Consider the following 13,694-nt stretch of genomic DNA (forward strand, 5'->3'; position numbering starts at 1 on the left):
ATGGTGCATCATCTAGACATCCAGAATTGCAGAAAATAAACACAGAACATGAATGATTAATAAAAAGTTGAATTTTTATCATAAGATAGTGATCCAAAAGTATTTGAAATTGATAGCAGTATCACCCACAGCTCACAAGGCTCTAATCTGCACGGAATCCAATTTTTAACAGATTTCTTGTACTATACTAAAAAATTTCAGTTTGCTTGTTGCATGAATTTTAGGGTAAGAAGGATCCCTTGAGCATTACATGTAGCCACGAACCCTGATATTAAACACCAGTTCGATATGTGCCCTTGCAAGAAGTGTGATTTACAGCAGCTTTAATACACAAGCCCTCTTTGCTGAGAATTTTTCTATAAACTGTATGCCCGGATGACAATAAATCCCCAACCCCTGCTATTCGCTAAGCCAGTCCCTGTTCAGCTTCAGCCTCTACACGCAGGGCGCTCGAAACGATGGAGGAAATTTAGGCAGCAACTTCACCGGGGAAGGTTAACAACCGCCCAGGATCGGAGGGAAGGGTGCTTGGATGCTTGCAGCTTGCAGCTTTCCCTCTCCCCGACCTGGCAGCGGCTCTCGCACAGCTCAAGGCAAGCCCGAAAGTTGCCGGGGGAGCCGCCGCCGGCTCGGTGAGGAGCGGATCGGAGCGGATCGGGCGCGCCCCCCCGCGCAGGGCCGCGGAAATCCCCGCGGATCGGATCGGAGCGGGGCGGATCGGGTCGGGGCGGTGCGGAGCGGAGCGGGGCGGAGCGGGGCGGGCGGCGCGGCCCTCCCCGGGGCACCGGCGGCTCCGTCCCGCTGCCGCCGAGGGGAAGCGGCGGCGGGGACCAGGGGCGGGGGCAGGAGGGGATAAAAGCCCCAGCCCGCGGCTTGCTGCTGTGGCTGGCAGTCTCCTGCCTTCCCCCTTCATCATCTTCATCCTCCTCATCATCATCATCTTCATCATCATAATCATCATCACCATCCTCAGCCGTGCTGCCGGCGCTGGCTGAGGCCCCAAACTTCCCCCAGCCGCCGGAGAGGAGAGGAGCGGAGCGGAGCATGCGGGGCTGGCGGCGGGGCCGGCACCGGCACCGCTCTCCCCGGCCATGAGGCGGCCGCCGGGCGCTGCAGGTAACGCTGCCCGCCGGGGGTGGACGAGGAGGGGACCGGAGGCAATCGCAGCCCGGCAGGCGGCGGGGGGAGAGGAGAAGAGAGGAGAGTAGGGAGCGGTGGGCTGCGGGGTGAGCTGCTCCCCGCCTTGCTCGCCTCCGAAAGGGTTGCCAAAACTTTGTCCCGGGTCCCAGCACTGGTCCTCGGGGTGCTGCCCCAAGCCCCCTTGGCGCGGGGGTGGGGGCTCTGAAGTTTAGGCTGTGGGAGAAGCTCCTGGAGGCGGTGGGGATGCTCCGCTGGGCGAGTAAACTTTCGTGGGATCTGGCATCGCTTGGAGACTGGTTGGTGGTGCTGTAAGTGAGGCACCGCTGCTTGTCACTGCGTTTTTCTTAATTGTTGGGCGATCTCCTTAGCAACTGAAGTCGTCCGCGAGGTTGGAGCTAGGGCGCAGCCTGATTTACAGAGAAGCATGGCGAAAGGGGTGCGTTGCTGGTCCGCTGAGCATATTTCCCTTGCGCTCTTAAAGAGCAGCAGGAGCTGTGGGGTGCTGACTTCACGTAGATGGTGGTGCCGTAGCCAAATTGCCACGATCAGCCCAGCTCAGACCCGTGGCACGTCACCCAGCTGCTCAGTTTTCTTTAAGCCAAGTGAATTGCCACGGGTGGAAAGAAATAAATAAGTCTGTCTTCAGAGAGATTCGGTCTTTGGTGAGGGATGTATGGGAGAAAATAGTTTTAGCTGGCCAGGTTTACTGGGACAAATTCCTCCCCAGTTCAGCACTGCTGAGGTCTGGCCAGGTGCTGGCCAGAGAGACCACTCCATTTGCCAGGCTGACCTCAGGATCGGCTTGCTGCAAAGGTGATGTAAAGCCATTTTTTCATCTCTGTTAGGTCCTGCACCAAGCACAGCTTAGCCCAGTTCAGGGATTTAGTCCAGTATATCAAGGCATCACCCAGATGTAGATCACAAACAGGCTCTGCTCCCCAGTCCATCATGTCACTGAATATCACAGATTATGATGTCTGGGTAATCCAGATCTGCTCCGTCAGAAATGCTGAGCCCAGCTGTCACAGGCAGGTTCGACACAGAGTGCCTTCGCATCCTAGAGTGTTAAAAGCAGAGTGAAACCTGGAGATATGTGAGGTGGCCACTACAGCTATGTTTCCTTGGACTCTTTCCCCACCACACACAGAATGGAAGTGTGTGCAGACCTTCCTAGTAAGTCTAACATTTAGAAAGATTAATCATGTGAGATGCCACTAGTCTGTTTGCAATTAATGGTTCTATCGTGTACTTAAGCAGGATTTGTAAAGTTAGGCTTAAAAGTATTACTAATTGTACTTCTATAATATTGTTGCTATAAATGACTGAAACCCCATTTGGATGGTCTTATGGTCTTCCCCCCCCCCCCCCCCCCCCCCCTTGTTCATGATGAAAGCTTTCTTAAGTATGATTTTCTTCATAACAAAAAAGGACTGTGAGGAAACGGTTTTGACACCTGAGCCACCACAATTTCATTTCATCTGTTATTCTATTTAACTAATAAGGCCTTGATTCATCTGATATCTAGAAAAGTGAAAGGGGGAGAGCAACTGTGTGGGCATTCAATTCAATGGGAAGGTGCAGAGGTGGGTGAGTGACTTGTGGGCTGGTGAGATGGGCTAAGGGACTGTATAAAGTGCAAGGATGTGGCATAAAAAGAGCTAGGAGATGTGGAAATAGTACGGACCTTTTAGAAGTCTGTACTGAGGTCTTTAATATTTTCTAGCGTTTGAGCTTGTGATTCTATAAACTCAACATTGGGGTGGGGGAGTGGGGGGGTGTATACAAATATTTGCATTTTCACTGTGCAGAAAGTGCCAGCCAGGAGTGAGACTGTTTGCATCACCAGTGTATAGGAAGATGTTATTCCTACTGTAAAAGCAGATTGATCCACTTTAACACTGAAAAGACTAGTGACAGTGTTTGCAAAAGCATTCAGGTAACTTGTAATCTCCAGTCCCTTTCACTACTTACATTAAAAATGGTGCCACATATATATATTTTTAAGCAAAGTCTCAAATGAACTGAGAGAAATAGTTCGGTATGTAGGTTTTCCTGGAAGAAACAGAAAGTTGGTGCAGAGATTACAAATGTAGCATTAATAGGAGAGAGAACCCAGAGAAAATGGTAATGACTGTTTAAGACATTAGTTGATTTTTGCAGTGATAACTGATAATGAGGAAATTCACAGGCATCCAGCATTCCCACTTTCCATAAGCAGCTCTGGGTGCTTATTAATTCAAAAAAACTTATGAAAAAAAAAAAAATCAAAACCAGGAGCCAAATCATCTAGGAGCTGATCTGTTGTAGTCAACTGTTACTGACAACAGAGAATATTCTCTGTGATATGAGAATACATCCTGCATTTCTTCTTAAATGGTTAAAAAACATGTGCACCATTACTGCACAGATGATTCATCTCAGGAAGTACTGTGTTTTTGGCAGTTAACTTAAAATATCACACTTAACACCACAGAGAAATGATTTATTTGAAAAGAATTCAAGTGCAAATCCCCCCAACCATGCCCTTCACTCAAAAAAAGCCATTTACCAAGCCCATTCAGAAGTGAAGTAAAAATGGTGAAGTACTTAGCCAGAGCCTGTTGACACATGTTAGCTGCTAGTATCTAATAACATTAATTCTTGAGAAAATATGTAATATTGAAATTTACAAAGTGATACTTTTATAAGACCCAAAGTAATGTTATTGGGATGAAACAAAATGCTTTTTAACATAAGGCTGATTGTAAGCCTTATTCTTCCTTGCCAGTTAACAGCTGCACATAACCAACACCTAACTCTTTATGCAGGCATTTTGAAAGGGTTCAGATGATCACATAGATTATAAATATTTGTGTTCAGTATGCTTAGCTTTGCTACCAGCCTGTGTAAGTTACGCAGAAGTTTGGGGGAACACAAGTACTCAAAGGCTGGAACAAGCTGCATCTCAGCAGCCCAAACCTCCAGAAAGGGAAAGGTCCTATTGAGACTGAAGGCACTGCACTGTGATTTGGGCACAGCAAGGAAGGTTTCTGCTTGGTAGGGTGCTTTCAGAATAACCTGGCTTGGCCCCTGGTATATGTGCGATATCCATAATTTGGCTTTGCCTTCCCAAGCAAGCCAAACAAGTTTGTCCATCTGAAGTCAAAGTTATGATGATTTACACCAGCCCCAAATCTGCCCTTGGGATTTGGTTGCAGGTGAGCTCAGAGTTTCTAGTGAGTTAATTGTAGGTGTGGACAGAAACAAACATGCACGGCTATTTAGTGTATTCAACTTGGTAAGCCTTCTCAAACTGGGCATTGACCTAGTACTTTCTGTTTGGAGTATCTCCAGGATTGCAGTTATATTCAACAGAGGAGATGATTTTGAAAGTGCCATTCATCTTTTTACAAGTGCAGTTCCATGAGAAATTAGTCTGCAGAGGCTGCAAAATCAGACAGTCAAATATTAGTGGAAAAGGCAACCTATGCAACATTAAATTATCCCCCATTTTGTGAATGTGTTATAATTCAGTCTTTATGCACCTGGTTTTATGATATACAGTTTTCACATACCTTGTTTCGAGCAATGTGCTAACTAAATGAGCAGTTAGGAAAATCTTTTTACATCTTTCAGTGTTTCCATTGTGCCTTATGTACTGCTTGCCATACAAATCCACAGTGGAGTAAAGAATCATTTCCTTATGTTCAATTCTCTTATGCTTTTATAAGTCTCACTCTCTAGATGAACTTATATCTATTAACTGTTTCCATAAACGATGAGCTGTCTAGCAAAAACACCCCAGCTAGGTGCTTAGGATTGGTTAAAACTAATTCCTCTTGGTTCCTAGCTTCCCACTGACAACCCCATGTTGTTAGATGCTTCAGAATGACCTAAAAACCTATGAGACTTTAGAATAAAATCTTAGTATCAAGATTCATAATAAATTAATTTATTTTTACAATATTCTTATACTTAACATTATGTTTCTATATCTCTTTTATACACAGGAAAGCAAGGAAAAAAATCAAAAAAAAAATCAAAAAAAAACTCAAAGTCAAAGCTGTCAGCTAGAGTCATAAAATTTTGACTCTCATCTTGACACTTCTTCAGATCAGCCCTTCCCAGATTTAACATATACAAGCTCCTTATTTGCTGAGTCTCAGGCTGATGACTGTAATAAGCTCATGATTTTCTAACAGTCACCAGTTCACATAATTTGCCTGATGTCACAGGAATTGTGTAGCAGAAGCTAGGATATGTTGCAGTTGTCATGCACAGGCATTTACTTAGTTCTTGGTGTAATCACCCTAATCACCCTTTCTTTTCCATGTTCTTCAACAGATCCTGTGCACAGTAAGAGAAAAGGTTTTGGGAGGGGAGAAATCTAAGTGAGCATGTAACTAAGGGCAGTATATAAAAATCTAAATGACACAGAAAACCTTAATTGTGATACTAATTTTTGAATATTTGATATGGCTGCCCTGTCATTCTCTTAATATAGTTTTGGGTAACACAAACATTTAAACCCAATGTATATATAAATTCTTTTGCAAGGTGAATTCTCCCCTCCTGCTGCCTTCATATTTCTTCTTTTAATGGGTCATTAGAAGGTTCAGCTCTCTAGATTCATAGCACAACCTCTACCATTTGACTTAAGAATAGAAGACTTGGCAGAAGACAGAAGCTTGTCAGCTTGGCAGAGTGTTAGGGAGGAGGGGAATAAGTGTTGCAGGAAGCACGGCCGAAAGCACGACAGACACACAGTAGAGTCAGATCATGCTCCATTTTATTGCCCGAATAGCCTAACTTTTATAGAGAACTTAACAGGGGTGGACAGTGTTTCACACAAGATTATTGGTCAAAAGCACTCAGACAAACAGCTACAAGAAAACAACCCCACCTGCAAGAAAACAACCCCCTTGTGATTAGCAGTCACATAGACCTTGTCCTTGAGGCCAGCTACTGGTAACAATATTTTCCTGAATTCCTCAATTGGGCGATGTGGGAACACTGTCATGGGAACTTCTCATAGTTGCCCTGGTAGCTTGGTTTGCTCAGCTACAGCAAGCCATGGGATTTTTGCTGTTTCAAGAAATCCCTCAACAATTCCCCCTTCTTCTTTTGAGCAAACCAAGCCTGACACAGCAGTTTTACAAGTAACTCTTTAGCTATACTTACAACACACAACGATGATTACCACCACCATAAACCAAATCCTTAATCCTCTTGTGATTAAACCCAGCAACCATCTACACTTTGTTTCAAACAAGTCAGTGAACCATTGATTGAAAGGATTGATACCATATTGAATCTTTCTCATGTGCTCTTTCAGGAAAGTAATGGATTTGTGAATTGACTCATTATGATCAGAAAGGTTTAAACAGTACATTCCCTTAAAGTCCTCACACCCATTCCTTTGAGCCAAAAGCAAGATGTCAATAGCAGCTTGATCCTGTAAAAGCAGATGTCGCAGACTATTTTGATCTGGTAACATCTCCTCAAGTATCTCTGTCGTGGCATAGGCTTGCCTCTCGGCCCAGCATACCAATTTTTCTAAGTTGTTACGTGTGGCCGCAGATGCCACTCCAGGCACTGAAATTGGTAATGCCGCTCTAGCTGCAACCCCACACAATTCAACATTATCATTGCAATCCAATGCAAGCAATGTCCATTTATGTCTGGTGATCTCACGCAACTGTAACAAGCTAGGAGCAAATACAATGAGTTTATCTATGTAACATGGACATCTGATAGCATTTGCAGGGATACCCTGCCAGGCCCTATCCCCACAAGTCAGAAAAACATCAGGAGGTAAGGCCAAAGCTGTACAATTGTTCCAAACACTGTAGTTGTTCCCCCTTGTCTCCATGCTATAAACCCCTAAACCCTGCTTAGCAGTGTCATTGTAATCACAGGTGTTATTTGTATTTTTGTACCGGTATGGCCCTTTCCAGGTTCCTGCAGCAGGATCCATCTGATAGCCATAGCTACATTCACATTTGTAGCCACCCTTCAGGTTGATACAGATTTGACTACAGATACCAGGGTTTTGGCATTCATCAATGTCTCCACAGTTTCTCTTGTCTACAAACTCAAACCCAGCTGGACAGTCACATTCATTTTTGTTGCATTCCTTCAGGGGCTCATCACCCCAGTCCTTGCAGTCTCTCTGCTGGTTACACACTTTATTGATATCTATGCATTCTCCACTTCTGCACTTGAATTTGCCAGGTCCAGAGCACTGAATAACATTGTTACAGTTTGCTTCATCAGTGCCATCCAGACAGTCTCTCACACCACTGCACTGCCTACTCCCATGGACACAGTTCCCATCTTCACATCTGAACCGGTCTGGCCTGTAGGTCCGAGAAAAGCAGTTAATTTCATCACTTCCATCCTTGCAATAAGGATCTCTGTCACATCGCCACTTCTTGTAGATACATTCACCTGAGCCGCACTGCACCTCACTCACAGAACACTTCACCGGAGGTGCAGGCTGGCGGCCACACTGCTCCAAAGATTCATCCGACTGGTCGGAGCAGTCACCTTGACCACTGCAGACAGAACTTTTGGAAATACATTGCCCACTACTGCATGTGAACTCTGCTGCACTACAAGTCACATTGCCACAATTCTCTTCATCTTCTCCACTGTCACAGTCTTTTTCACCATCACATTTCCATGACACTGTTCTCATATGACACAGCTCAGCACTCTCATCAGACCCATTTTCACAGTCCGGATCCCCATCACACTGCCATCTGTTTGGCACACACTGACCACTGTTGCACACAAAGTCAGATTCAGCACACGTCTTCTTCACACAAGCACTCTCATCACTGCCATCTGAGCAATCTTCACATTTTGCTCTAGCACCGTCGGCAGCAGTGCACAGGCAGGCGAGGGCGAGCAGCAGGCAGAGTGCCCCGCAGTGCGGCAGCACCCACCGCCGCCCTGCACCTGTGTCACTTATACTACTCCTATTACCCGTGCTGTTAGTGTCAGTGGCATCCTCCTGGCACCGTTTCCGTCTTTGTCGCCCCTTACTCTCCCCCTTTTCTTTTTGCCACTGACCATTCACCACAAATGGATGAGACACATGATTACTAGTTAGGAAAGAGAGTGTAACGTCTGCTATACGGCTGCAGGCCGTGCCAGCTGCAACCCTAGAAGCTGTTTGTGAACGAGCCTGCCGGTGGTCATTTGGCAGTGTAATCTGCGTCTCTGCACTCCTGCCCCGCAATAGAGCTAAATTGTCACTAGTAATCTGTAGAATGTGGCAACCCCACGGAATGTTATCCAGAAACATAGTTATAACACCGATCTGGGGACGAATAGTCTTTTTTTGCATTGCAAGATAACTTCTTATAAAAAGAATGCCAGAGAGAAGCAGCACAGCCGCTGCTGCCGCTGTCTCCATGGTTACGTCAGACAGGCTGCAGGGTCCTGATCTCCGCCCCTCTGCTCTGTGCCGACTCGCCACACGGTGAGGGTCGGCTGCCGTTGTCCACTGACGCCTCTGGTCTCCCGTAGCAACTCGACTCCGGACGGCCTGCGCCGCAGTGTGATCACGTCAATTTCCCGCGGCCCTCCGCAAATTCCACGTCCCGCCGCAACTCTAATTCCCGCGGCCCTCCGCAAATTCCACGTCCCGCCGCAACTCCGTTTCCCGCGGCCCTCCGCAAATTCCACGTCCCGCCGCAACTCCGTTTCCCGCGGCCCTCCGCAAATTCCACGTCCCGCCGCAACTCCGTTTCCCGCGGCCCTCCGCAAATTCCACGTCCCGCCGCAACTGTAATTCCCGCGGCCCTCCGCAAATTCCACGTCCCGCCGCAAGTCCGTTTCCCGCGGCCCTCCGCAAATTCCACGTCCCGCCGCAACTCCGTTTCCCGCGGTTTTCCGCGTGTCTCAGCGGGAATACCACGCCTCACCGTGAGTCCTGTGTACCGTGTTTCTGGGCCGGTGTCCGGTCCGCTCAAGCGCCGGTCGGATGGGCGCTCCGAAGTCCCGACGGCGCGGCGAGGTCGCGGCGCCGCTGGTCCCGGCGCCGCTGGTCTCCTGGTCTACCTGCGTTCGGATGTGCCGGCGCCGCTGGTGTCCCGCTGCGCTGCGATGTTTGTCCCGGCGAAGCTGCGATGTTCCGTTCGGGTCCTGTTCAGGTCTCAGCCTGTTCGGGCGCCATATGTTGCAGGAAGCACGGCCGAAAGCACGACAGACACACAGTAGAGTCAGATCATGCTCCATTTTATTGCCCGAATAGCCTAACTTTTATAGAGAACTTAACAGGGGTGGACAGTGTTTCACACAAGATTATTGGTCAAAAGCACTCAGACAAACAGCTACAAGAAAACAACCCCACCTGCAAGAAAACAACCCCCTTGTGATTAGCAGTCACATAGACCTTGTCCTTGAGGCCAGCTACTGGTAACAATATTTTCCTGAATTCCTCAATTGGGCGATGTGGGAACACTGTCATGGGAACTTCTCATAGTTGCCCTGGTAGCTTGGTTTGCTCAGCTACAGCAAGCCATGGGATTTTTGCTGTTTCAAGAAATCCCTCAACAAATAAGGAACTGGGGGACAAGTGGAAATTAGTGCATTTCACATTAATTAATTGATTGCATAGGTAATCTTAGACTCACAAGTAGCAGATGCAAATTCTCCATAGAAGTGTGTTTTAACGTTCACCTCTTGAAACACTTGTCTTTCTTATGCTTAACCCTTTTATGTCATTTATTTCCTCCCTATCTGCTTTCCCAGGCTTATTGTATGCTTTAACTGAGTTCTGTGCCCTGATGGCATCCAAACTATCTCATGCTTGCTTCATTAGCTACAATGATGATGCTCCATTAACATCCTCCTTTTCTGGCTTTGCCCTTCCTTTTCCATGCATCTCTTATCTTCCCTTTCCCGTTAACCCCTTCTTTGTCTGTATCTCTGCATTAGTCCTCCACCTTCCAGGTCTTATTTTAACATCTGAATCCTTTCTTCATCCATCTCCCCCCATCAACAAATACAACTCCTTCTATTCTGCTTCTCTCTATTTAATTTCCATTTGATTCTCCCTGCTGCCCCTTGGCATCCTTCCATCTCCCAGCTCTGGGACATATCACTGTCAGCAGCCCAGAGCAACTGTTGGTGTGGGGTTCCCTGCTCAGATACTGTACCAATGGGTGGGTGAGACTGGAGGAATGAGTTCAAGTTTAATATGTGGGAGCTGAATACCACGCTTGATCTGTGAAGGGGTGGGGATAATCAATGCATATGGATTCACCTGGGAATTTACTGACAAACTCTTAACAGGTATCCAGGGAGAGCAAGAGTGAAAATAAATGTTCATTGTTCTGCTAATTATGTGTACATTTTCCTAGGAGATGGCAAAAAACATATACCTTGGCATGGAACCACTAGCCTGACAAATTTTAAGTCCCTGCTTCAAACTATAGTGACACTAAAATATTCTCAGAAGAATATGATAGGTTTTGTTCTTATTACTTGAGAAGAAAAATTAGCAAAACATTTTTTTTTCCCCTTTAATGAGTTTTGAGAAATGGCTGACTCATCCTAACTGAAAGGTCCCAAAACTTCTGCTTGAGGTAGGCACAGGCATGGGAAATTTCCTACAATTATTTTGGCAAAGGTAGAAGTAACAGAATATGAAGCATTCCAGTTGAACAACTTGAATAACTTTAAAAATGGACTGTTGATTCCTGAACTATCAGTTACTGAATTAACAATAAAAATAATAATAAATCATATGACCTTTAAAGTTAAAGAGACTTATAAAATTATTTGCTTAAAAATGTGAGGCATTCTCTGGGAAGAAACACATATCATAACTGCTCCCTGCTAGACAAGGCAATATTTTTGGATAAGATTTTTTGTTTGTTTTTGTTTTCCTCCTCTCTCTACGAGAAGTTTTTTTTGCCTAGGCTGATTTGGAAACAGCTAGGAGATGCTATTGTCCATTCAAGTTTCACAGATGAGCATTTCCGATTTTTTTTTTATTTATTTACATGTATTTTAAATTGTCAGAAATTGCATTCCTTAGTCCAAGACTGAAGAACGGTTGCATTTTTTTGAAGAGAAAAACATGTCTCTAATGTGAATGTTTACAGATGAGTGAAGAACGTCATGTTTACATAAAGCCAGCGCCAAGCTAAGATCATCTAACAACTAGATTTTCTAACTAATTGTATGAAGCATTGATTAATTCACTGTGTTTGTTCAGAAAGCATGCATAAGAAATCAGGCAGGGTATGAATGTTAAATGTTAATGTGCTGTACCTCTGTATTCCTCTTTTGACAGCGATTAGTGCAAAGCTAGCTGCACATGTAATCTGTGGCAAGAAGCACTGGGAGCCAGCTAAGAGCCAGCGACAATGTCTTTAAACTGCCGGACGCTTCCTACTCGACTTGGAGTTTGTAAGGTGAACTGCAGAGGGTTGGCATGCCTCTTGGTCTTCACAGTGAGTGTCTGTGGCAGTGCCCCGGGGATGTGTCCAACAGCCTGCATCTGTGCCAGCGATATCGTAAGCTGCACCAGTAAAAACCTCTCTCGGGTGCCAGGAAATCTCTATAAAAGTATGAAAAGGCTGGATCTGAGTTATAACAGAATTGGATTCTTAGAGCCTGAATGGGTCCCGGTGCTGTTTGAGAAGCTGAACACTTTAATAATCAATCATAACAGCATTAGCAGCGTTATCACTGGAAGCTTTTCCACAACCCCAAACCTGAAGTACCTAGACTTGTCGTCCAACAGCCTGAAGACGCTGGGCAGCCCTGTGTTCCAGGAGCTGAAGGCCCTGGAAGTTCTCCTGCTGTACAACAATCAGATAACGCAGATAGAGTCTTCAGCCTTTGGAGGATTGTACAAATTGCAGAAATTGTATTTAAGCTATAACTCGCTCTCGCATTTCCCGCTGGACTTGTACATTGGCAAACACAAGCTGACAGAACTCATATTGCTGGATGTTTCCTTTAATCACATCCAGTCAATGCCTATCCAGCGTCTGAGTTCAGTGCCAGCCAAGCATCTCAGTGGAGTTTATCTTCACGGCAACCCATTTTACTGTGACTGTACACTGTACTCCATGTTGATCTTCTGGTATCAAAGGCACTTCAACTCTGTCATGGACTTCAAAAGCGAGTACACCTGTTTGCTGCGATCGGACCCAAGAGGTTACAATAAACTGCCTTTACTGAATGACAACTTTCTGAATTGCTCAGAAAGCACCATCAACAGCTCTTTCCAAGCCTTTGGGTTTATTCATGATGCCCAGGTTGGTGACAGGCTGATCATTCACTGTGACAGCAGAATCAGCGATGCAGGCACGCACTTTGTTTGGGTTAGTCCAGACAATAAATTGCTGGAGCCAGACAGGGAGACAGGCAACTTTAGGGTGTTTCATAATGGGAGCCTGGAGATAACAGATGCCCAGCTAGAGGACTCTGGGCTGTACTCCTGCATTGCAATAAATAAGAAAAGACTATTGAATGAAACCATAGAGGTTAGAATAAATGTGAGCAATTTCACAGTTAACAGGTCCCATGCTCATGAAGCATTTAATACAGCTTTTACCACCCTTGCTGCCTGTGTAGCCAGTATTGTTTTAGTACTGCTCTATCTCTATCTGACCCCCTGCCCGTGTCAATGCAAGACAAAGAGGAGGAAGAGGAAGCTGAACCAAAGCAGTGCCCACTCATCCATATTGAACTCCACACCACCTCAAGAGCTGCCTGCCGATGAGAAGAAGGCCAGCACTGGCAAACGAGTGGTTTTCCTGGAACCTGTACACGAACCAAAACAAGGTCAGAATGGAAAAGTAAAACTGTTTCCTAATGACAATGCCATAGCTGAGAGTATCTTAAAAACCACTCGAACAAAATCCGACTCTGATTCTGTCAACTCTGTGTTTTCAGATACACCTTTCATGCCATCAACTTAGTTTGCTGCCTGTGTTTGTATTGTGCAGTCACATGTCTGAATACCTCCTTTGCTTGTAGCAGCCATCAGGAAAAAGAAATAAAGAGAGAAAATGTTTTAAAAAAAGTATCTATTGTCAGTCCTTGAACTGCATATCCTCTCCTTTGTGAGTGCAGGGCCATGCAACAGGGATACCTTGCTTGAGACAAGCAAACAGCGTGGCATTCATGTGAATGCCATTGGTGAAAGCCTAGCCTTGGTTTTTACTCTCTGGGATGTATGCAGCCATCTCTTGTGCTTTTTTAGAGGTACTTTCAGTGCATACAGCTGATTTCTCAGGGCAGATGCTGACTCCCACACAAGACTCTTGGTTCTTATGAGTGCTCCCCTCCCCTGCAAGGAGCATACGAGCAAACCGAGGTGGCTACAGAGGAAAGTGCCCAGCCTTCCTGCCATTCCTTTCACAGGTCCATAAAATCTTCACATTAAAATCATGGAGGAAAATAATTTTCCTAGACTGATCTTAACAAAAAGATTAGATTTGCCACCAGGATGCCTAGCAGTACTAGATAAAAGTTTATGGCCATAAACTGATAATGTGTTTTCTGAGAACTGTGTGAAAACTTTAAATGTGTGTGTTCATTTT

General features: G+C 45.6%; 1 protein-coding gene across 1 annotated transcript; it reads left to right on the top strand.

The window, feature by feature from the left end:
- Window positions 1-1,071: 1,071 nt before the first annotated feature.
- On the top strand, window positions 1,072-13,070 carry AMIGO2 (adhesion molecule with Ig like domain 2; the record flags this gene model as incomplete). The annotated part of the gene is made up of 2 exons (XM_084290418.1): window positions 1,072-1,116; window positions 11,432-13,070. Exon 2 carries the CDS (start codon window positions 11,505-11,507, stop codon window positions 13,068-13,070), a length of 1,566 nt encoding a protein of 521 aa, XP_084146544.1. The 5' UTR covers window positions 1,072-1,116; window positions 11,432-11,504.
- Between the last annotated feature and the right edge of the window lie 624 nt (window positions 13,071-13,694).

The sequence above is a fragment of the Netta rufina genome, assembly GCF_964035555.1.
Source record: "Netta rufina genome assembly, chromosome: 1".
Classification (NCBI taxonomy): Eukaryota; Metazoa; Chordata; class Aves; order Anseriformes; family Anatidae; genus Netta; species Netta rufina.